The 23,299-nt window shown below is 28.6% G+C and overlaps 1 protein-coding gene across 2 annotated transcripts; it reads left to right on the forward strand.

The window, feature by feature from the left end:
- Positions 1–6,726: 6,726 nt before the first annotated feature.
- On the forward strand, positions 6,727–11,937 carry LOC130796808 (zinc finger CCCH domain-containing protein 46-like). 2 transcript variants are annotated; one of them, XM_057659204.1, is made up of 9 exons: positions 6,727–8,116; positions 8,360–8,530; positions 8,640–8,819; positions 8,925–9,019; positions 9,366–9,614; positions 9,836–9,950; positions 10,101–10,313; positions 10,417–10,506; positions 11,443–11,937. In XM_057659204.1, the coding sequence occupies exons 1-8, from the start codon at positions 7,119–7,121 to the stop codon at positions 10,448–10,450; spliced, it is 2,055 nt and encodes a 684-aa protein (XP_057515187.1). In that variant the 5' UTR covers positions 6,727–7,118; the 3' UTR covers positions 10,451–10,506; positions 11,443–11,937. The 2 variants fall into 2 exon arrangements, with proteins under 2 accessions (XP_057515187.1, XP_057515186.1); XM_057659203.1 differs by having other exon boundaries at positions 10,417–10,502.
- The last annotated feature ends 11,362 nt before the right edge of the window (positions 11,938–23,299 follow it).

The following is a 23,299-nucleotide window of genomic DNA, read 5'->3' on the forward strand; positions in this document are numbered from 1 at the left end:
CAACTCATATTATGAATATATTCATTTGAATAAAATTGATCATCAAATTTAATCTAACTAAATTGAAAATCAACCATGGAAGAATATCCACTAAGCCACTAAGCTCAGCTTGCATTCTATATCAAACAACTAATCTACAATATTGGTTCAAAAGGGAAACTTAAGTAATCTAGCAATCTAAGTTTTTAGATTTAATAATGTATGAATAGTGGGATTATATTATAATCTCTTTATTCCTAAGAGATTTATTAATTTCTATTTCTGTCTTTTTTTAGTTTGCAATATTTTTATATTAAATAGTGTTCTCACTACATTTTGTGATACTTATTCACACATTTTATTTTATTTTGTTTCATTTTTAATCATATCAACGCAATTAAATAAAACCCATCCTTTTCTTAACAATTATATTATTTCATATTGTTGCAATATTTTAACAACCAAGGAGTATGTATTATTTTTCATCAAGTGATAAATAGTTTTTGTAGTTCGTCAATAAATACATTATAATTATAGATGTATATATAGCACATGAATATGTCTGACAAAAAACAAGTTTGTTTTTCACAACCTCTTATTCAATCATGCAACATTTGTAGTCAAATGCTTGTATAATGTTGCAATTTACTAATGGACCTCAAATGTCTTGTAATCCTGTTCTAAGGTAGTCAATTTTCTTCATTTTCAATGATATGAATGATTGATAACTCTTTAAAATGTTTTTTTTTTTTTTTGCATTATGTGCTTGACCAAGAAATATGGATAGCCTAGTAAGAATTGAATTCAATACATTATAATAAAAAAAATCATTAGATCAAATCTAAGTTTACAAAATAGCCCAGCAAATGTAATAATTGAAATTTAGTCTAACTCTGAAAGCCAATAGCTCAACTGTCGAAAGCAATTTTGCCTAATTCTTATTGATTTACAAATGAGCGTCACAAACATATACTACAAAAGAATAATAAAATGGCGACTACACATTTCATCGCCATATAATAGCTAAATAGAAAAAAAATGGGTCGCGCGACGGGCCTTAAGGCAGTCGCCTTTTTGGTGGCGGTAAAAATAAAAGTAGACGCGATTTCCACGGCATTTTTCATGAGCACATGGGCGACCACCTGGCAACGAACATTCTATCACCAAACACAATCTGAAACGGGCGACGAACAGGGCCGTCGCCAGCCTCTCGCTGTCCTTTCTGAATGCAGGCGACCAAAGGCGCCCGTTGCCACCCTTTATGCATTTTTTTCCCTTTTTCTCATTATATATATATATATATATATATATATATATATATATATATATATATATATATATATATATATATATTTGTTGTAATATTAAGATAAAAATATACACATAAAACAAATAAATAAAAATTAAAAAAAGGACATATTATATATAAAACAAAAGTTTATCTACAAAGTCACAAAAGTTACATATATTCAATCATTGATTAGGAGGAGGTGGAGGAGGGGGCTGAGGCAAATTGAGATGTGTTTGAACAAATCTCAAAAAAAATTCTCGTTCTTTTTCGATTTATTCAGTCAGCCTTTGGTGATTCTCATACGCAGTTTGAGCATTTTCCATTCGCACCGCTTCCTCTAATCGATTGTTAAAATCCATTTGTCGTGCTTCCAAATCTGCAAACCTTTGTTGAATGATGGCATCATAATCAGGTTGTGCAGGTTGAGAAGACGGATTATAAGTTGGCTCTGATGGATAAATAATTTGAGAGGCGGATCCAACCCCAAATACCTCTCTCCTTTTATTCCTTTTTGTGCATGACCCAGTCTCTACATTTTTAATAACATCGAACCAAAATTGACTTGAGTCAAAGGTAGGATGCACGTCCAATAAAGCACGATATTCATCCTTCAATAAAACGAACAAATCAATTAGAATTAAACAAGTTAATAATTGATAATAAAATTAAAAAATAAAAAGGTTAATAAATTATTACATTAACTTTTTGCGACTTCGTATTAGTGTCTGGAAATACACTAGCTACCGATATTACATCATACTGGAGGGAAGAAACTGATGGTAAGTGTCTGGAAATACACTAGCTACTGCATCATGCACCATCAGTGAGTATGAATTTGGATTGTTTGACGATTGCTCTCCCACTACCGGTACAACATTAGATGTTGTTCCTATATGTGTGTTTTGATGATATTCCCACTCATAGTAATTTTCAACAAACCCTTTCTCATTAGATGTTCTCTTATTTCATTTGGTTCTTTATAACAATTATTACACTTTTTACAAAAACATCTAATCTCAGAACTCATGCTATTTTTACGAGCAAAATCTAAAAACTCTTCCAACCCTCTAAACTAAACTTTTCATTTTTTCATCGGTTGTACATCCAACTTCTTTCTTGCCTAACAATCATTTTTAACACCTATATATAATATAATAATATAATTATTCCATTGATTAGTAAAGTAAGTTATGACAATAAAAATATATAAAACAATTCATGAGAATAAAAAAATATGATAATAATATAATTATTCTAATATGAATTATTAAAGCAAATTAATGGCAATAAAAATAAAATATAAAATAATAAAAACATAAAAAAAACTCATGTAAATAACAAAGAAAATAAAATATGTACTAATTAAATAATCAAATTAAATCAAATTAATGAAAAAAAAATTAAACATAAATAATAAAAATAAATAAAACAACTCATGTAAACATAAAAAACAAGCTACATAAAAGAAAATCACTAACCTCTCTTAATGCTTTCGTTTCCGAAATATACAATGCATAACAATTATATGTCATTAATACAAAACATGGCGACAACACGGCGATTACAAACCGTCGCCATTTTTCAAATTCAAGTTTCAAAAATACGGATGAAAAAGGGCGACGAGCTGGCTACCACACTATCCGTCGCGAACGATTAAAATAAAAACAAAAAAAAAGTACTAGGATTGGCGACCAAATGGCTACTAACAAAGTCGTCGCCCACATTAAATAAAATCATAAATTAACCGTTTAAAAGCATGTCGTCGAACTGGCGACCATTTGTTGCCGTCGCCATATTCCTTTTCCCATGGCGACCACCCCTGAACGTCGCTCTAGCCGTCGGCATTTTTCATAACACAAAAGGCAATGGAGCTGTCGTAGCCAATCCGTCGTCGCCGGCAATCAGTATCTTTCCGTCGCTTTTTTTCCATTGCTATTTCAATACTTATTTGAAGTGAAAAAATTTATTCAACACTGATTTCTACTTAGAATATAGAGAACCAAAACTGATCTGATCTTCATGCGATGTCATTTTCTATATTAAAGTATATTGTATACTCAACTCCTTTTAATTTTAATATAATATACACCGAACTTGAATGGTTAAACCCACGATCAACCAAAAAATATAGTTAACTAAATCTATCCTACACCCTAAAAGGCGAAACTAAATCAAAATCAAATTTGACCTAATATGTATCCTACAAAGTCTATCTCCAAGTGATTTGAAATTAGTCTTAACCTAAGTTGTAATTTACCTAACATGTTGATCTCGCGATTAACATGTTGAATAACTGAAAGTCTCAAAAATGTTATAATTTTAATAATAATGACAAATATATATATATATATATATATATATATATATATATATATATATATATATATATATATATATATAATAGGAAAATTTCACGTAGTAATCTTGAGGTTTTGGGTTTTCCACGTGATAATCAAAACTTTAAAAAAAATCTATGCGGTAATCCTGGGATAAATTGTTCAACCGTGACCTTTTTGCACATAAAACGTTAGCAAATGTTAATTTCGAAGCTTAAAGGTGATTGTACGCCTATTTATTCGACTCGCCATTTCAAATTCTATTAATTTCAACCTTTTTCCCTACATAAATTCTAACTCTAACATCTTTCATCTAAATCACATTTTTTCCTCACGGTGATTTGGATGAAAGATGGTAGAATAATGGTCTATATTTTAGGAGAAAAGGTTAAAACTGATAGAATTTGAAATGGTGAATCACATAAATAGGCGTACAGTAGCCTTTAAGCTTCGAAATTAATTTTTGATAATGTTTTATGTGCAAAAAGGTCACGGTGGAACAATTTGGTAAATCTCAGGTTACCGTGTGGATTTTTTAAAAGTTTTGGTATCACGTGAAAAAACCAAAATCTCAAGGTCATCACGTGGAATTTCCTATAATAATAATTAGAAAAAATTGTCCTGAATAATCCCACTTATTGTCTATTTACTGTGAATAATCTCTACAATTTATTATTTCTAAATAATCCAATTATTGTTTATTTAAAATAATTAAGGATAATTTTTCCTAATAATTATTACAAGTTTGCAGCACTTGGATAAATCTAATTCAACTCCATTTAATTTATATATTGTTGTTAAGTCCCACAGGTTGACACAATAATGAGTTTCTTAGAGCTAACTTGAGCTTCGACCTGGTATCTACTCATGATTAATAAAACTTTTAACATATGCCTTTGTATAACTTAGATAAAGTATGTAAGTGTGGATGTTGATCATTAACTTGCACCAACTTGCTGTTACTCAAACTCGACTTTAACCCATCAAACACCTCGTAAACCCATGATTGAAGCGAGAACATCATCAAATAACAAGTATAATGGATTCAAATTCAAATCGTAACAATTTGACTGTGTTTAGTAAGTAACTTTTAAGTTAATTTTTTTTTTGCTGATTTTCATCTTTTGGCTTTTTGGTTAATAAAAGAGTCAACATAAGTTAACGTATTCGTAAATGACTTGTTTTTATGTCAAAATGAAAATAGGCTAACATGGTCACTCTGACTTGTTGGTTTGGTGCCACGTTTTTATCTAATAAACAACCAACAATTAATACATAGTTTTATAAAATATATCTTTAAACAGCTGACTTATCTAACTAACTTAAAAGCCAAATAAAATGATTAATATTTTTACCTGGCCAAAAAAGTCAATTTAAAAACCAACTGCTTACATTCATTCACCAAAAACCCTTGAAATTGAATTTATTGTACTCATATAAGTTAACTTGCCTTACGTTCATATTATTTTGAACAAATACCATTTTAAGATTATTAATACTCGCATAAATTCAACCACAATTATAAAACAAAACATATATCAAATTATTTAGAGATTTCATATGACGACTAATCCAATACAATCGCAAGTTAAACTCGACATAATCCAATGTTGTTCTAAATTTATCCCTCCGTTTTTTTTTGATTTTCTCGTTTATTTTTTGCACAGTTTTCAAAGTAAATTTTGAATCTTAATATAACGAGATCTTACGTGGATATAGTTTATCATCTATATATGTCTTAAAAATCTTAATCAAATTTATCTCTCCAAAATAGAATATTCTAAACGGGAAGAACATTAGAAAACGAAAGAAGTATCAAACAGACTCATATCAAATTTACTTAAAAACTAATATAAATTAAAATCAATAACTTCGTCCACAATATTATATATTTTTATGATCATCTGAAACGGTATTCACCTATCTTTAATTTTAAATATTTACAACACTTAATCATAATACTTTCTCCGTTTTAAAATACTTATAATATTTATTTTTTCACGCAGTCTAATGCATTAATTTAATTCTTAATATCTATATTATGTATAATAAGAAATATTAAAAATTTGATATTAATAATTTTTACATTAAGACGAATTAAACAAGATTTCACTTGACTATGTTTTAATTTATAGATTATAAAAATTAATCACAAATTAAAAGAGATAAGTAAATAATGCTTATATTTTCAATATTGCTATATTGAAACGGAGGAAGTATTAACCTTATATGTACCCACATATGAAATAACTTAGACCAGACTCAAAACTCAAACGAACAATTTAACTTTCAAGTTTCAACCATGTACATTGGTGCATGTGAGTTATGACAATGGTTTGTCATGTTTGGTTAAAATGACATTTGACATATTCTTATGTTATTTTTAACCATTGTTTATCATCTAAATTTATTTTATATTTACAATAATTGTAGTATAATAAAAATATAGTCAACTTAAATCTTATTTGAATATTTTTATTACGTATTTTCATAATATTAAATATTTATGATTTTTAGTTATGAATAACCCATAATATAAATGACTGAAATATTACATTAGAGTGTAATAAAATAAAATGTAACAAAAACTTATAATATAACCGAAAAGTATACACTTTTTGGGAGTTGTAATAAGGGTTTGACTATTATCGGAAATTATTTTGTCTTTTATCTTTCTCGTAAGATTAGTGTATCGCCAAAATTAAAACACCAAGTATATCCTTTGTCTCTAAGTGATTGTTATATTTTTCGTTTTAGTTTCTTTCTTTCTTTTTTTAATATTCATATTTGAAATAAAGTCCCATTCACTTATTTTTAATTTTATACAGACAATTTAATTATTTGTATTAATTTCTAAATACTTTCACCAATTATAATAATACTATTTTTTCTCAACTAAAAAACACTATTTTTAACCATCATAATTTTTATTTGAAGATACACAAACAAATGAAAAGAATTGAAAAAAAAGTAGTTTTTGTAGAAAATGCATTCAAAAAGTAGTTTTAGAGTAAAAGAAAAAGGAGAACACAAAAGAAAAGATTTGAAAAAAAGCAAAGAAAAGGCTTCTTTTTTTTACTCTCCCCAAAGTCCCAAGGCTGCAGCAGCAGGTAGCATTACTGCCAAAAGTTGTGGTTCTTAACAAGTTTTTAATACACCCCAAAAATCATCTTCACCAAAAGCCAAAACCCATTTCATCAATCAATCAAACACACAACCCCTTATACCCTTTGTTTTCTCTCTCCATTAAACTCCCAACTTTGATCAAAAAAGTTAATTTTTTTTTAAATATTAAACTTCCATTTTTGTTATAATTGACCAAATTCTCATGTAATTTTCAAAAAAATATAGGAAAAGTTCAAAATTTTACCATTATCATAATTACTTCCCCTTTTTTATCTAACAAAATTACCCTTCTTCCCCCATAAATTTGAACCCTTTCTTTCTTTTCATCTTCCCTCATAACCTTCTCCTTATTTTTTCCCTTTCTCTTTCTTAATTTTTCTGTTCTAATGGAGTCATATGAAGCAACAAGATCAGTATTTTCTAGAGTGCAAAGTATAGATCCAGAAAATGCTTCAAAAATCATGGGTTATATACTTCTTAACCATGGAGAGAAAGACATGATAAGGTTTGCTTATGGACCTGAAACTATCATTATTTCTATAGTTAATAGAGCAAAAAATGACTTAGGACTTTCATCAAACACTTCATCTTCATCAATGGTTAGCCCTACTTCAAACCCTATTGCAATTTCTAGACCTAACCCACTTTCCCTTCCTCTTTCTTCTCCAAGATTAGCCAACAATGGTTTTAACCCATCTTCTCCTTCTTCTCCTTCTCTTTGGTCTCATTTAAGCCCTAATAATGGTAGTAATCCTTCTTATGCTGCTGTAGTTAATGGAAGTTGTAGTGCCCACAATGGGTCTTTTTCATCTTCAATTGGGTCTCCACAAATTGGGTTTTCTGGGAATAATAGTAGTAATAACGGTAACAGAGAGAATTTTATGGATGATTTTCACCATTTACAAGACCAAAATCTTAACTTTTTAAACGACCCATTGAGTATGAGTTCAAAAAGTATGGATTTTTATGAGCAATCTATGGATTTAGCTATGAGTCCTGGTTGTAGGAGTGATTCTATGTTATACCCATATTGGGAAAACTCGAATAATGGTGAAAATCACCCTCATTTTCATCGTAGAAGTGCTTCTTTTAATGATATGTATTACGGAACTGATGATTCTACTTCTGGGTTTGGGTTCAAACCTTGTCTTTATTATGCTAAAGGAAATTGTAAAAATGGTAGTACTTGTAAGTTCGTTCATGGTGAAAATTCTAGTGATGCCATTGTTGGTTCTCCTTGCAAGTATGAAGTATTTGAACAGTATCAAGAAGAGATTTTTAGGTCTAAAATTGCTCATCAACAAAGAATTGCTGCTCAGTTAATGTCTGGTGGTATGAATTCACCCTACAACAAATTGAATTTCCTTCCAACTGATGCTCAAAGGTAACATCTCTGATTTTTTACCTTTATATTTTGTGACCCATTTTTTGTGGGTTTTGTTTGGATAAATTAATGATTTTTATAGGTTTAATTTTTGTGGGTTTTTGAGATTTTTACTTGGTGAAGTAATTCCCATGTGGGTTTATTTTTTAATTAATTATTTTGATTTTTTGTTTGAATTTTCTCTTTGTGTTTTAGTAAAAGAAAATGTTAAAGTTTAATTTAGGCATTTAATTGGCAATGTAGATCTGCAGCAGCTGCAATGATGATGGGTGAAGAGTTTCATAAGTTGAATAGAGTTAGAATGGCAAGAAATGAGTTTTCTGGGTTGGATTCAAATCCTGGTTCAAGGCAGATATACTTAACATTCCCTGCTGACAGCACTTTCAAAGAAGAAGACGTTTCCAATTATTTCAAGTAATCATTTTTTTCAACTCATTATGACTAATTCTGAATTTCTAACCTTAATTATTTCTAATTAGCAAAAAGAATCTGTATTTATGTTTTATTTTTTTTGTTTTTGAAGCTTATTTGGACCAGTTCAAGATGTAAGGATCCCGTATCAACAAAAGAGAATGTTTGGATTTGTTACATTTGTATATCCAGAGACTGTTAAGATAATCTTAGCTAAAGGAAACCCTCATTTTGTATGTGATTCTCGAGTGCTTGTTAAACCATACAAGGAGAAGAGTAAACTTCCTGACAAGTAAATTTTTTCTCTTATCATCATACATTCATATTGTTTTATTGTGTTTTTTTTTTCATTTTTCTTGATTTGGGCATTTTAGTCATTTCATTTATCTTGTTTTAGGAAACAACATCATCAACAATTGGAAAGGGGAGAGTTTTCTTCATGTTCTAGTCCTTCTGGTCATGATGGTAGAGACCCTTATGAGTTTCAACTTGGTATGTTCAGTTTAACCATGTTCTTTAATTGGATAGTTTGTTTCTCTTATGTTCTACACCCAATGTTTCTTTTACAATGTTCCATTTGCTTTTGGGTAATTCATCAATCTCTCTGATTTGTATATTATTGTTAATCCATGCGTTAAAACATAGTTTAATGAGATCTTGATAGATTTAAGTTTTAAATTAGTACATTAGCAAACGTGCTAAAAGCAAATGAGACATTTGAAATGAAACAGGGTATGTAGTTTATTAATGAAAATGTTGCAATCTGACTAATACAGATGAGTAGTGTAAGTTGTGAATTGGTAATGTAGTTATGTGATATGGGTTAATCTTGTTTAAGGTGGAAGAATGTTGTATAGTACACAAGAAATGTTGATGCGGAAAAAGTTAGAGGAAGCCGATTTACAACAAGCTATTGAACTTCAAGGAAGGAGGCTTATGAATTTGCAATTTTTGGATTTGAAGAATCATCAACACCAACACAATGCTAGTGTTGGATCTCCTATTCCCTCGCCTAATCTTCCTCAAATGTCGTCAGGCCAAACCGCTCCTCCCGTCTCTAACGGTTTCAATCAAGATGCTTTCGAAGGTTTCTACTCGACCGGATGCGACCTAAACTAATCTTTTACTTTATCTAGTGAGCCCATTGCCATCGTCATTCCCGGTTGACCCCGCTTATAAAAGCTATGATCAGGGTCTATGAAGGGTTTGGACGACGACACACCATACGCTTAGCAATGTTTATATTGATTTATTTTTATTTATTGTTATAAAATATTTGATTGTTTTAATTTGCTTGGTAAAATGTAGATAATAATGGAAGTCCATCTCATGAACAAGTAGCTGAGGGAGTCAATGTTGCTGTGAGTGATTGCAATGGAAATGAGGAAAAGCCCAAAACTGAAGAAAATGAGCTGTCTGAAAGGTATAAACAAGCTAAAAATGTCTTGTGATGATTATATATTCATCTAAAAAGACCATTATTACGTTGCCCATATTTAGCCAATTACACATTTATACACTCGTGCAAATTTTTCCCTAGATTTTCATCATCACATGGCTCTTGTTAATGCAGTGGGTTAGAACATATTCTTCCTGATAACCTCTTTGCTTCCCCGAAAAAATCTGCTTCCGAGCAGCGATCATCGTCACTTTTCTTCTCCGACCTCGATAATGGTGGTTCTAATGCAATCCCGACCTCGTCATCAACAGCTAACGACTCATCGATGCCCGTTTCGTCTCCTCTTAGTTTGGCTCCTCACAAATCGTGTTTCTTTGAACTTCCTAGGTATAGTATATGCATGCTCTTTTGATCATTGTTTTTTGTATTACATTTGAGTTTTTCGAATTTTTCGATTCTATAATGTGTTGGTTGTATTTGTGTTCTTCAGGCTTTCAACCAGCCAAGGAGCCCTAGGGATTTAGCTTTTAGTTCCACCGATTGTGGACAGCAACTTGGGGATTTTGTACCTTGTTTGTAAGTATGCCCTTAGCATTACCCGCTTGAATTTTATCGAAATCGGTTGGTTAATACCTCTAATCAATGTATGCATCGGGTGTTTGATTCGGTAGAAAAGCGTTCTCTCCATTTTTTCATTGTTGATTCGACTATTGAAAAACGAGTTTTCAATTCCTTTATTATCATTTTTCTCTAAAATTAAAAAGAATCCAATCTTCCATATTTACTTGGTTCTCATAAATCATAATAGTGTTTTGTACAAACTATTGTCCTTCCAACTCAAAAAACACCCTCTAAATGTTAAGCAAATTAATGTCAAGCCAATTAATGACTAATTCTCAAGACTAGACAAAATTGGTCCACTCATAAAGATATAGGAGTACAGTACTTTGTAAATTGTTGGTTTGGGTCCTCCTTTTAGTTTAATCAATATACATCAACGTCTTTTTGAATTTGCTACTTTACAACATGTTTTAAGAAGTTGCTCAACCAGCTAATTTACGGAACCTAACATTGGGTCATGTGAAAAGGTGGATCCAGGAAAAATGAGTGATGCCAATTTATGTGAAATGCGTCAAAGTGGGTTTTCATACCTATTTTAACCAACTCATTTAGAGTATATTTATATGTTATATTTTATTTTATTTTTAAATTTAAATGATGTCAACTAAACATCACGCTGAATCCATCACTCAGTTTGACTATTCCAATTTCCAACCATCTATGTGTTAAAATAATCTAAATTTGTTTTAATATTTTTTTACTAAAATGCCCTTGGTAGTCGATCTTTGGAGTATCTAACACCCATTGATGGATTCATGATTTTGAAATATGTTTCTATATGAAGGTGATATTGGTTGGGACATCATGTAACATCATACACATCATTATCATAGCTGAATTTACACATCTTTTCTGTAATGTTTCTGAATATTGGCCATATTTTTTGTCCATGCAGAAAAGCTTGACAATCAATATGCAAGATTGGAGGGAAGTAAAGGAAATCTCCAAAGTTGTACAGCCAAAAAAACCCAACCCAACCCAACCCATACTCAACATCAAAGGAAAAAAAAAAGATCAACTAGGAAGGTGTTCACAGAAAGATCACTATCATCAACCTTATCATCATCATTATGATCATGAAATACATAATAGTTTTTCCCTTTTTTAAATTTTTTTTTATTTTGTTTACAAGAATATATAAAAATGCATAATTAGGGGTACAGATAGACTGATTTAATGAGAGTGGGGAGTCTGTCATGACTTTTGTACGTTCTCTGTAGGTGTGTACTGCTACTGGACCACACAAAAGGATAAAAAAGAAAAAGAACTAGTAGTATTTTTACTAGTATATGATCTAAAGGAAAAATAGCCAACTTTTTTTAGTGGTAACATTTTGATTAGAGTTTTATATGAATATATATAACAGAATTTCTACATTTTCTTGTCTTTCCATTTTTATTTCAGATTTTTGCTTATTTTTATTTTCTTGCAAAATTGACTTCTCTACTTTCTTATGATGGAAAATGTTGATGAGTATTACCACATCACTTGAGAGAGTTGAGAGTATACAATATACTTCACTTAGCTAGTTGTAGTTATGTTCCAATAACTCATTTTCTCGCGTAATATGTCTCTATATTGTTATTATCAGTAGCAAATTTATTTTTTTAAAAGTTTACTAGAACAAGTACAAATTTGGAATCTTACTCATGTTTTGTTGGTTCGATTTAATTTTAAAATAGAGGTGTTTATTTTGGCTATTAGGTAGATTTTGAATCATATGTTTTAGGTTGGTTTAAAATTGAACCTTGTGTTTACGTTGATTTTTATATGAATTCATTGATGTTGATTTTGGGTTACAAGATCGATTAACGGGTCTGTTTGGAACACTGCTAATTTGAAGGATTGGGTTTGATTCGTAGTGCTCCTTTCTTCTAGAGCTTTTACTCAATCTATAACGCCCTTGATCTAAGCATTTAGGAAGTTTTAGTTGGTACAAGTATGTGATGAAAAGATGTGGTAAGGTAGTAGATAGAAATGTAGGAATGGTATTATCTTCTTACTGATAGACATGCAGGAAGTATCAGAAGAAGATGAAGTCTCTTAAATCATAACTACTATACTGATATGAATACCCATTAAAGGTAAAAGGAGTGACTCAAGTGGAGAGGAAAAGCTGCTTTTCTCTGTTACCTTTTTTTTCTTTTTAAATTTATTGTTTCTCTTTTTGTAATATATTGTAATTATTCTCTGTAGTGTAAGTGTAACCCACTTAGGATAAGGAGAGAACAATTAATTTTTTTAAAAAACATAAAAAAAATATAAAAAAATGGGGAAAATGAAAAAAAAAAGAATTCTTTTTGAAATTCTTTTGGGAAGAAGAGAGAGGGGAAGGATAAAGAAAAAGTGAGTTCTTTTTATGTGAATTAAAAAAAGGGAAAAAGTTTAGGAGGAAGAAGAGAGGAGAGTGTTTTGTCTTATTTTGTGGTTTCTTTTAGGTGGACATGAAGGGAAGTGGGTCCCAGAGTGTCACATGGGTACTGACACATTATTATGAATGGTAGTATTTGCACTGCACATAGCTGTGGCCTTCTGTTTGAGAGTAAGGAGAGTGCTTATTTTACTTCTTTCCCTTTCATAAGTTTTAACATAATTGACTAGTTTAATGTCTTCAAATTACAAATAAAGTTTTCACAAAAAATGCTATGCTAATTAAGAAAAAAAAATAATTTTTAAATAAATTAAATATATTATTTTATTAAATAATATGGAGAAAAAAGTGAAGATTATAAACATTAGAAAAATATTAAAAGAAAGTTAGTGGAAAAAATATACGGATTACAAATAATAACTAATAAAAAATATTTTTTTAAATTAGTGGAAATATGTAAAAGAATCATAAAGAATATAAAAATATTAAGCTGAAGTTAGTGAAAGATATATATAGACTATAAATATTATTAAAGTATTAAAATTAAGATAAATAAATTTATTTTTGTATAAAATTTGCGATATAAATGAAAAATTCATTATTAGAACAATAAATGAAACATTTAAAATGACAAATAGATACTCCCTCCGTTCCTATTTTTTCTTCCTATTTGGGTATTTCACAAAGATTAAGAAAAAGAGAATCTTTGGTGGTAGTGGGTATTATTTTAATTATATAATAGTGGGAAGTAATGATTGTATTGGAAGTATGAGGTTGTAGTGGGTATTATTTTAATTAAATAGTAGTGTGAAGTAATGATTGTATTGGAAGTATGAGAGAGAAAATAATTATAAATAAAAGAAAATGGGTACATTAAAAGAAAAAGGGGATTTTAAGGGGTAAAAGTGAGATAAAAACTTTCTAAAAATAGAAAGTATTCTAAAGTGGAAGAACTTTTGAAACTACCCGTTATAGTAATGTGGAAGATCAAAAAGGAACGGAGGGAGTACTTCTTTAAGGAACAGAAAAAGTGATATAAAATCGAGTTTGGAAATAAGGTCTTAGGTTTGATTTTATCTAGTCTTTTCCTTATTATTTAATCCAAAAAATTATTTAGTAATTTACCCTGTTTCAACTTTGATTTTATCGAGTTTGTATATATATATATTTTTTCATCTTTGATTTGATCGAGTTTGTATTTTTTTTTTTTTCATCTTTGATTGTACTTAGGTAGTCGCTCTTTCCCTTTTGCATCTACTAGGACTTGTAAAAATTAAAGAGAAAAATTTATTGTTGTATTCATCTAATTCAAAACGACTTTATTAAACGTCTTAGGGTTTTTATAGTTAAATTGTTTGACTTGTTTGTTTTTTTTAAATAAGTGACAATTGTTTTAGAAAATTTTTAGGAACTTTGAAATTTGAGTTTTAACTGTTTGTTAGAGAAATAATAAAAGATTAATACGCAAATTAAACAATCAATCAAAACGAATTTTATTTTTGCTAAAAGTCAAATTTTTTTTAGTTTATTGAGAGTCATTTTTCTTACCTTTAAATCTTTAATAAATTAAATGCTAACAGACAATTAAACAACCAACTCATTGTAATATAATTCTCTATTCTTCTCATTTTGTATCATTTTATATTACTTTTTTGTTCCTTTAAAAAAGTTCACATTTTTTATTTTAAGGTGTTTTATTTGTTATTCTCATAAATAATCTTTTTATGTATATCAAAAGATGTGGACCAAAATAGTCTTATTGATCCTAATTTAAATAATTTAATAGTAGTAATACATATGATTTCCCCATATGTTTCCCCATATCTTTCATTAATTACATTTTAATATTGTTTTTATACTTTTATGATTCTCACATGTTTTCGACTAACTTTATAAAAATATTCTTACTTTATTGGTTGTAGTCTATATATTTTTTACTACTAACTTTTATTTTTTAATATTTTTCAATGTTTACGGTTCTCACTTATCCTCCATCAAATTTATTATTTAATAAAATAAAATATGCATTATCTAAAAGATTATATTTTTGTTAATTTTCGTGAACAATTTTTGTGGGAACTTCATTAATTAACAGAGGGAGCATATAGGATTAAAAATCTCTTACACCGACTCTTAAAGAGACGACTTCAAGACAAAAAACCCGCATTCTTATTTTCTCTTTAATTTGTATTAATTGGACTATTTATTTCATATATTTAATGTATTTCTCGGAGAGTCCGTCTCTCCCAATAATTTGTGGGTAAAATAAGGAAGTAGACAGAAAATGTGTTCTAATGGATATGTAAATAGTAATCTAGTCAAATTGGATTTGCAGAAATTGTTATGAGAGACGATCTTTTCTACAGATATATTAGATATATGGTTTAAATAGTTCAATTAATACAAATTAAAGTGAAAATAAAAATATAATTTTTATATTTTAAGATCGTGTCTTTAAAAGATGGTATCTAACAAGAGTAGTTGTTTTATTTGTAAATAGTTTGTTCTTAGGAATATGTGTTGGAATAATTTTTTGTTTGAAAAAAATGAATATGGTGGTGGTGAGTTAATGTAAGGTAAGGTAAAGTTGTTTACTCCTTGACTCCTTGTATTTTGTTATTTGGGTAATGGCGCCCTTCCTATTCATTTGTGTCAAGGTGTTGTGTTTTTATGGGTGTAATTAATTTATTCATTGCATTATGCATTATGCATTTATGCTATTTACTCTCTCGTATGATTTATTTGAGTTACGATATTTTCTATAAGTTAAAATCTAATAGAGGGTCTATTATTCAAATCTCCTAGTTAGAATTATTTGATAGAGAAAATAAGAGAATTTTGAGATTTTAGTTTTTATTCTAAAATAAATATTAAAATCTTAAAATAGATAATTAAAAAAAGTAATGAAGATAATACTAATACGATTTATTTAGCTTTATTTGCTATCTGTTTATATATAGGACATTATTTTTTTTCCTAGAATAATCTATTTCTTCTGTTTTTTTTCAAATATCTTATTTGTTTTTGTATTACTATTAATCAATCACTTTTAATTATTATTTTATTCTTAATCCATGTTTTAAAATATAGTGGAATGAGATCTTATTTAATTGGTCATAACATAAAGTTTATTAATATCTAATTTTTATAATTTTTAATTAAACACAATTATCGATATTAAGTACTTCCTTTGTTTTTTTTTACTTGCACTCCAAACACCTTTCCATGCTTTTTTCAATCGATTATATCTCGAGTTATACACGACTAAAAATTACAAAAATTACACATTATGAAAAATTGCGACGAGACGAATAAAACAAGATCATACATAACTACGTTTTTTTTCTCATATACTAGCTGCAAAATTTAAAATAAGAAACTACGAAAAATAAACTTGGGCGCAACTAAAAAACCGGATAAAGTACTCAATAATTTATTAAATTTCATTTAAATTTTAAAATTTTTTTTTATTTATATAAATCAATAATTTATTTATTTATTACAAAGTACTCACATTTTTTGTTAAAAAGGACAGTTTAGTAAAATAGAAGATAAAAAAAAAAAAAAGAAAAAGCTCTTGAAAATTGGGCATGACTGAGTCAAGAGAGTGATTTGATTTACCAAGAATAATGAAATTACAATACTAAATTGATAAGTCACACTCTCTTAAATGGTGTTTTATCTGTCCCAAAAGCAAAGCTTCCTCCCTATGTTTCTGCTTCTGTTTGGTTTATATACTCTTATATCAAGGCCATTTATTAGTGTCTGATTTGGCATCTTTTGTTTTTTTTTTTTTTTTTTTTGAGCTTGTGTTGTGGACTTGTGGTGGTATCAACTTCCTATTTTCTAGAACTTCTATTGTGGATAGGTCTATTTTTTTACTTACACCGTCCTCAAATATTTGCACTCCACTCTAATATTTTATGTTAAAAAAATAAAAAAAAACCACTATTAGTAATAAATTTTATTAGGATATCTTTCTCAAGTAGTAGAGTTATTCATAAACACATTTGGACGAGTAACTGAGAAATCTATTTATTTTAATACTTTTTCTGTGCATTTGATTAAAAAAACTCACATTAAGATAGAAGGAGTAATATTTTGATAGATGATTAAATTACAACTTATAATAAATAGACTAAAATTATTGATGTGAAATTTCAATTTGTGCATATGATTTTTATAACAATAGTATTAGGAATAAAAAAATTAGTTGTTTAAATCAATTGATAAAATCAGTTGATGAAATCTGTTATTATATTCAGCTATTAGACATCAGCTGTTTGTCAAATATCATAATACCTCCGTTTGAAAATAATAGTGACATGTCAAAAGATAAATGTGATTATCTATAAGGAGTAAAATGAAACGAACGAAATATTTTATGTAGCTATATCTTACATAAGTATTATTAAAATTGTTAAAATAAATTTAATAAAAAATTGTTGTTGAAAAATAATTTATTCCTTTGAATTTCAGTGATAAAAATAGTCTTTTGAAATGTCACAGTACGAGTTCCTCGGATCCCTTCTCAAAGTGGTGGATTTCAAATCGCTTTCATATCTGCTTTTAATGATTCTACTCTAAATGCTTAGTAATTTTTTCAACTTTAGATTTTTTACATGCCCTTTTAAGAACAAATGATATGGTAATAACACTAATGAAAATTAAATTTTATTTGTTAAAGTAAATATAACCTATAATAAAAAATTAAATAATAAAAGGAAAACTATAATATTAGAACAACCTACTAATATATTTTTCATTTTAATCATCATCGGTTAAATTATACCCAAACACCTTTAGAAACTTTGCATGAAGATGAATCTAACAAGATCTCACATGAATATATTTTATTTTTAATATATCTCTCAAAATCCTTATTAATATTTATCTATTAAAAAGTGGACAATCAAAAGAAAATAGAGAGTATTTTTTTTCTGATTTGTCACATGTATAGCAATAAAATTTTATTTTATTATAATTAGAAAAATTGACATTAATAATCCAACCTTTCACCTATCCATTGTGAATAATTTTACATTTGGATTGTTTTTAGATAATTTATTATTTGCTATACATTTGCCCATAACATATCATATCACTAAACATATGTAATAATAGGGTATGCTGTCACTAAACTAAGACAACGGCTGAATGATTCACAACGAACTAAGGACAAATCTTAGATTATCAAAAAATAATCAAAAGTGGAATCATTTACAACGAACGAGTAAAATATTAGATAATTAATGTCAATTTTTCCATATAATTTATGCGAGTAAAATTAATAGTTGGAAAATTAAAAATTAAATTTTGCAAATTCAATGCAATTACAACCAAGAAAAAGGCTGAGAAGCAAGTATAACTTGAGTTTTTAACCAATAGGTTAAGCTAGTTTGTTAAAAAATATATGACTTTATATTAAATAAACTTATAAGACAAATTTATAAGTTTGTAGTAGAAAAACAATTACGTATGACAAACTGACAATCAAAAACTATGCTTATGTTCACCACCGAAAACTTCAAAGTATCGATTTCAAACCCGAACAAAGTAACAAGAAGATTTTGTATTGAACTTGATATTAATTATAGGCGAGATGCTCAATCTTAAAACAAGAGTTGGTCTTTTAACATCGTATTGGATTCAAGCGTGCTGCATGACAAGACGTCACATGTTCGAATCTTTATCACCTCTCATTTACAATCAAATATTCAGCACTAGGTATAAGAAGGATGTGTACTGCATCTGCACTTTTAACTCAAAAGACTCTCGTATAAATAGATCATTTTTAAATATATAATATATTAGAAGGTCTCAACTATCAAATTAAGCTTTTAATTGAAATTCTTTATCAAATTGAAATGAGAAGATGGTGCGCACAACCAAATAAAGCCCTGATTTCCTGCTAGTCAATGCCGTGCTAACTGCAATAAAAAGCCATTGGTACCAGTAAAAATTCAAAGTTTTTACTGCATTTGCACAATTGGTCCATTTCTCAATCTGTGTAGGACTCCTAATAAATGTCGCCAACCCCGAGCAGGACTCCCATTTAAGATTTGGTTTGGTATATGCAGTATTACTTTCTCGATCCTTTGATCTTACACTAGGGTTTTTTTTTGACTCATCTCATCATTTGCAAGACTCTTTTTACTTGCAGGTTAATTGTCTACGCGCATTTCTCGTATCCTCTTTCTTGAAAGGTATGGGTGTGGTCTGTCCGCTACATCTTTCTCCATGGATCTTGTCTTTATGCGGGATACTGAAATGATGACCATAACCATATATATAAAGATGAACTTTATATGATTGAGTAATTGAGTCGCTTTTATTTGGCTTAAACCGAATGATACGTAAAAGTGAATATATAAAGTGATTAATTCTATATATCTGGATAAAACGAATAAGTTTTCAAATATATGAGTATATTGAGCTGCAATATAGAAACTCAAATGTTCTTTATAGGCATATTTTACACGTTTTTAGATTTTTAATTTTTGATGTAACATTTATTACCAAAAAAATTCAACAAACTCTGATTGTTTTCCATATGTCACTTATATATTTATAATCATCACCATTTTTCCTCTCTTTTGATGAGGTGTTAATTCATTCGAGTATCCGGACGTGGTTCATGTATAATATCTAGAATATATCGGATTAATTTCGATTTTGAGTACATATAAATATCTTGACAATGTAATTTAATTTTTTTATTTTATACACGTATTATTTATGATTGGGTCATATCATTTTAATTAACCAGATCAATTTTGGATTGCTGGAAATATATCCAACCATAGCCCGGATCAATCTTTAAAAATGACGAGCACTTAATCTTTTCAATTAGCATTAAAACTTAAAATTACTCTTATAATATGAGGTTTACGAGTCAAAAAGTCATTGATCATTCCATGCTGGCATTAATTAAAAGATTTTTTTTCAAGCGGGGAATGAAATAATAGCTTCACCACTTGAAAAAGGGGTCTATCATCATCAAGTTATATGTAGCATCACCATCATAACACATAAACATAAACATAAGAGATCAAAGGCCAATAATACATCATGATGTTAAAATAAAGAAGAAAAGATGCATGATGATGATGACGATGATGTTATTGTATGTAATATGAAGTATGATACTATGATGTGGAGTATATATATTTTATGTACAATTATGATTTATGATGATGATGATATCAATAATGGACTAACTTTGGTTTGGCTTTATTATTTATTAATTCATTATTCTATGATTTCCAACCTAGTTATACCATACAAATAGTAGGCCCCACTTTAATTATTTCATTAATCATATTTTTGAAATAATTTATTTGCATTGGTGTATCACATAATTTAGAGTGATTATCACTTGGAGTAGGTGTAGATTTTCCAATTTAGTTAAAGTTGTAATAGCTAGCTTTCTTAATCATGTCTTTTGAGTTGGAAATTAATTTAGATTTAGGAAAGAAAGAGACATTTTTGATAATTAGATAGTCCAAGAGTGACTAATAATGCATGATATAATAAAAAGTGGTTAAGTTAATTAATAGTGATAGGCCTTCTTAATTAATTTTGAAGGAAACATGAAATATTAATGCTTGAAATTAAGAGTATGGTGTAGTACAAGAGAGGATGTACGGGGCAATTATTGTGTAGAAGTAATTTGTATGTTCAATGTTATTTAGCTTAGGGCCACAAGGGTTCGGTACTTAGCTTTAGGGTTCTTTAGTCGTGTTATCGGAGGCAGACCTAATAAAATCAGCTATTTAAGGGTACAAACATCCACTAATCAAATTTACCAAAAATAGTAAAACATGTTTCAATTTTAAAAAGTTATAAGAAATATTTTAATTTTAATTTTACGTTGTGGGACTTGTTCTATCTCGAGCGTATTTATAGGTTTGATGATTTTTTTAAATTTTGGATGGGTATAATCTTTAATAGGTAAGAAGAGAAAAGATAATCGATTTTTTTTATAGGCGGTGAGAATCATACTTTAACCTTTAGGTACTTCTATAAATTTAGTTTGGGATTGACGTTAATTTTTAAAATTAGTTTAGGATTGACGTTAATTTTTAAAAGACAAGTACAATTACTTTATAAAATTATTTTATACATTTATGATACATATATTGAATTGTTAGATTGTTGTTTTGTTGGGTACTATAGATTACTAGTATAGAAAGTTGTGCAATATACGAATTTGTTAATATGAAAAATATAATTTTAAAGAATAATGCAAGTATTTGTTATTGTGATTAAATTTATGATATACATGATTTTTAAAACAAAAATTTTAAACTGATTTTTAAACAATTATTTATCGAATACGTCACATTTGATTGAATTAAACATATCAAATTTTAGGTTTGACGTGTAGAATTGCTATAATAAATTATATAAATACTATACCAAATTTAGCTTAAATTTAAAAAAATAATTAAATTTTAAATTGGGTAAATATTTTAATGCAATCAACTAATATCCACTAAAATAATTCTATATATTAAAGCTCTCTAAGAATAACATTTGTCATTTTCAAACATTTATATTAATTTGTATAATATAATATGAATGATACGATATGATATAATTTTAAATGGTAAAAGTTATGAACGTAGATTAAATGGATTAAAAAGGAGAGTATTCAAACTTGATTGAGACATATTGATTGATTAGTTCTTAGGAAATATACAAATATACATCTGTTTGAGACAGAAGTAATAACTAAATGTCATGCTTCCTTCATCTTAAATTCTTAATGCATCTTTGTTAGTGAATTTGTTTAAATCAACAAATTCAGCTCGAACTCGTATATAATTTGTGCATGTAGTAAGATATTATAGTTTCTTCATCTGATATCCACTTAGAGTGATTTTTAAATCATCACTATTATCGTACCTAATATTCTTATTCATACATATTATGTTCTGTGTTTGTGAAGAAATAAAAAAAAATTGATAAATCATGTCTTGATCAAAAGAGACAAAAAAGTTATGACCAGTCGTGTCATTATCATCATCATCATCTTACTTAATATATTCCGCTTATAGAAAAAAACTATGAACAGGGTTTAGGTAGTGAAGAATGGCGGAAACTCATATCCATAATGGAGAGCGCGGCCAAAGGAGTCTCCCGGCTCGAGAAAGATACGGAGACATAGCTATACGGGAAAAATAAATTACACGACTACAAATAAAATAAATAAGTAGATCCACCTACAAAATAAAAGGGAACAAAAAACTAATAATAAAGAAACGACAGGATCAAGATGGCAAGAACACAAAGAGGTAATCTAAGAGGATATCAGTAGTCTAAAACATGGATATGATGCCTCCAACTACCCCTATCCCTAGTCATGCATTCGGAGAGGTTTAACTCACGTAAGTCAACTTTTATTTGCTCATCCCAAGTTCTCCTGGGTCTTCCTCAACTCCTCTTACTCTCTATTATAATGCTTTCTACCCTTCTCACAGAGGCGGCGATAGTCTTTCTCTACACATGTCCAAACTAATCATTTGTGACATTAATATATTTATCAAACTTATAGAAATGGATATTTTCATCTTCAGATGAGACACTTACTTGAATTAGATATACCTACCTCTTGCATTTGAAGATACGGGTACCGACCTCTCAAATCTAATACATAGCTATTTAGATATAACAATCTCTTTAAAATTAATTCTATAATTGAGAATTCATCTCATTTAGAGCATATATATATATATATATATATATATATATATATATATATATATATATATATATATATATATATATATATATATATATAATATTTTAGGAGAATTTAAATTTGATTCACGAAGTCTACATTTATTAGTGTATCCTTTCCATAGCCTGTCCTCAAGAAAAAAATAGAAACCAAAATTATTTTACAAATTCTCAAATGAGACGTCTTACGATGAGCCAATTTTTATTGGCTGCCCTAATATACACTTAATATTTTAAAGTTATTACTTGTAATTTTAAAGTGATCACTTACAGGTTTTAGGTGATCATTTTTTGTAGTCTTAAAGTGAACACATATAATCTTAGAGTAATTATTGATAGCTTTAAATTACTCGGTTAGAGAAATCATCTAATTATATGATCTCAACTTATAATAAAACGATGTTATATAAAATTTGCTAAAAAAATTACCTTTACATTTTACTCCAATATAGTACAATAATGCAAGCATTATCCTTGCTTAGTTATACCCTAAAGAAACATGGGTGTGCTCACAATTGTTGAGAACCGTTGGTTAAACGATAGGCTGGGCTTTGGCCCAATACGGGATTGCCACACTGTTGATGACGTTTAACGAAAGTGAAACGACATGAAGTTTGTTTTGGGCTTAAAATAGTAA

This window comes from Amaranthus tricolor, chromosome 12 (assembly GCF_026212465.1).
Source record: "Amaranthus tricolor cultivar Red isolate AtriRed21 chromosome 12, ASM2621246v1, whole genome shotgun sequence".
Classification (NCBI taxonomy): Eukaryota; Viridiplantae; Streptophyta; class Magnoliopsida; order Caryophyllales; family Amaranthaceae; genus Amaranthus; species Amaranthus tricolor.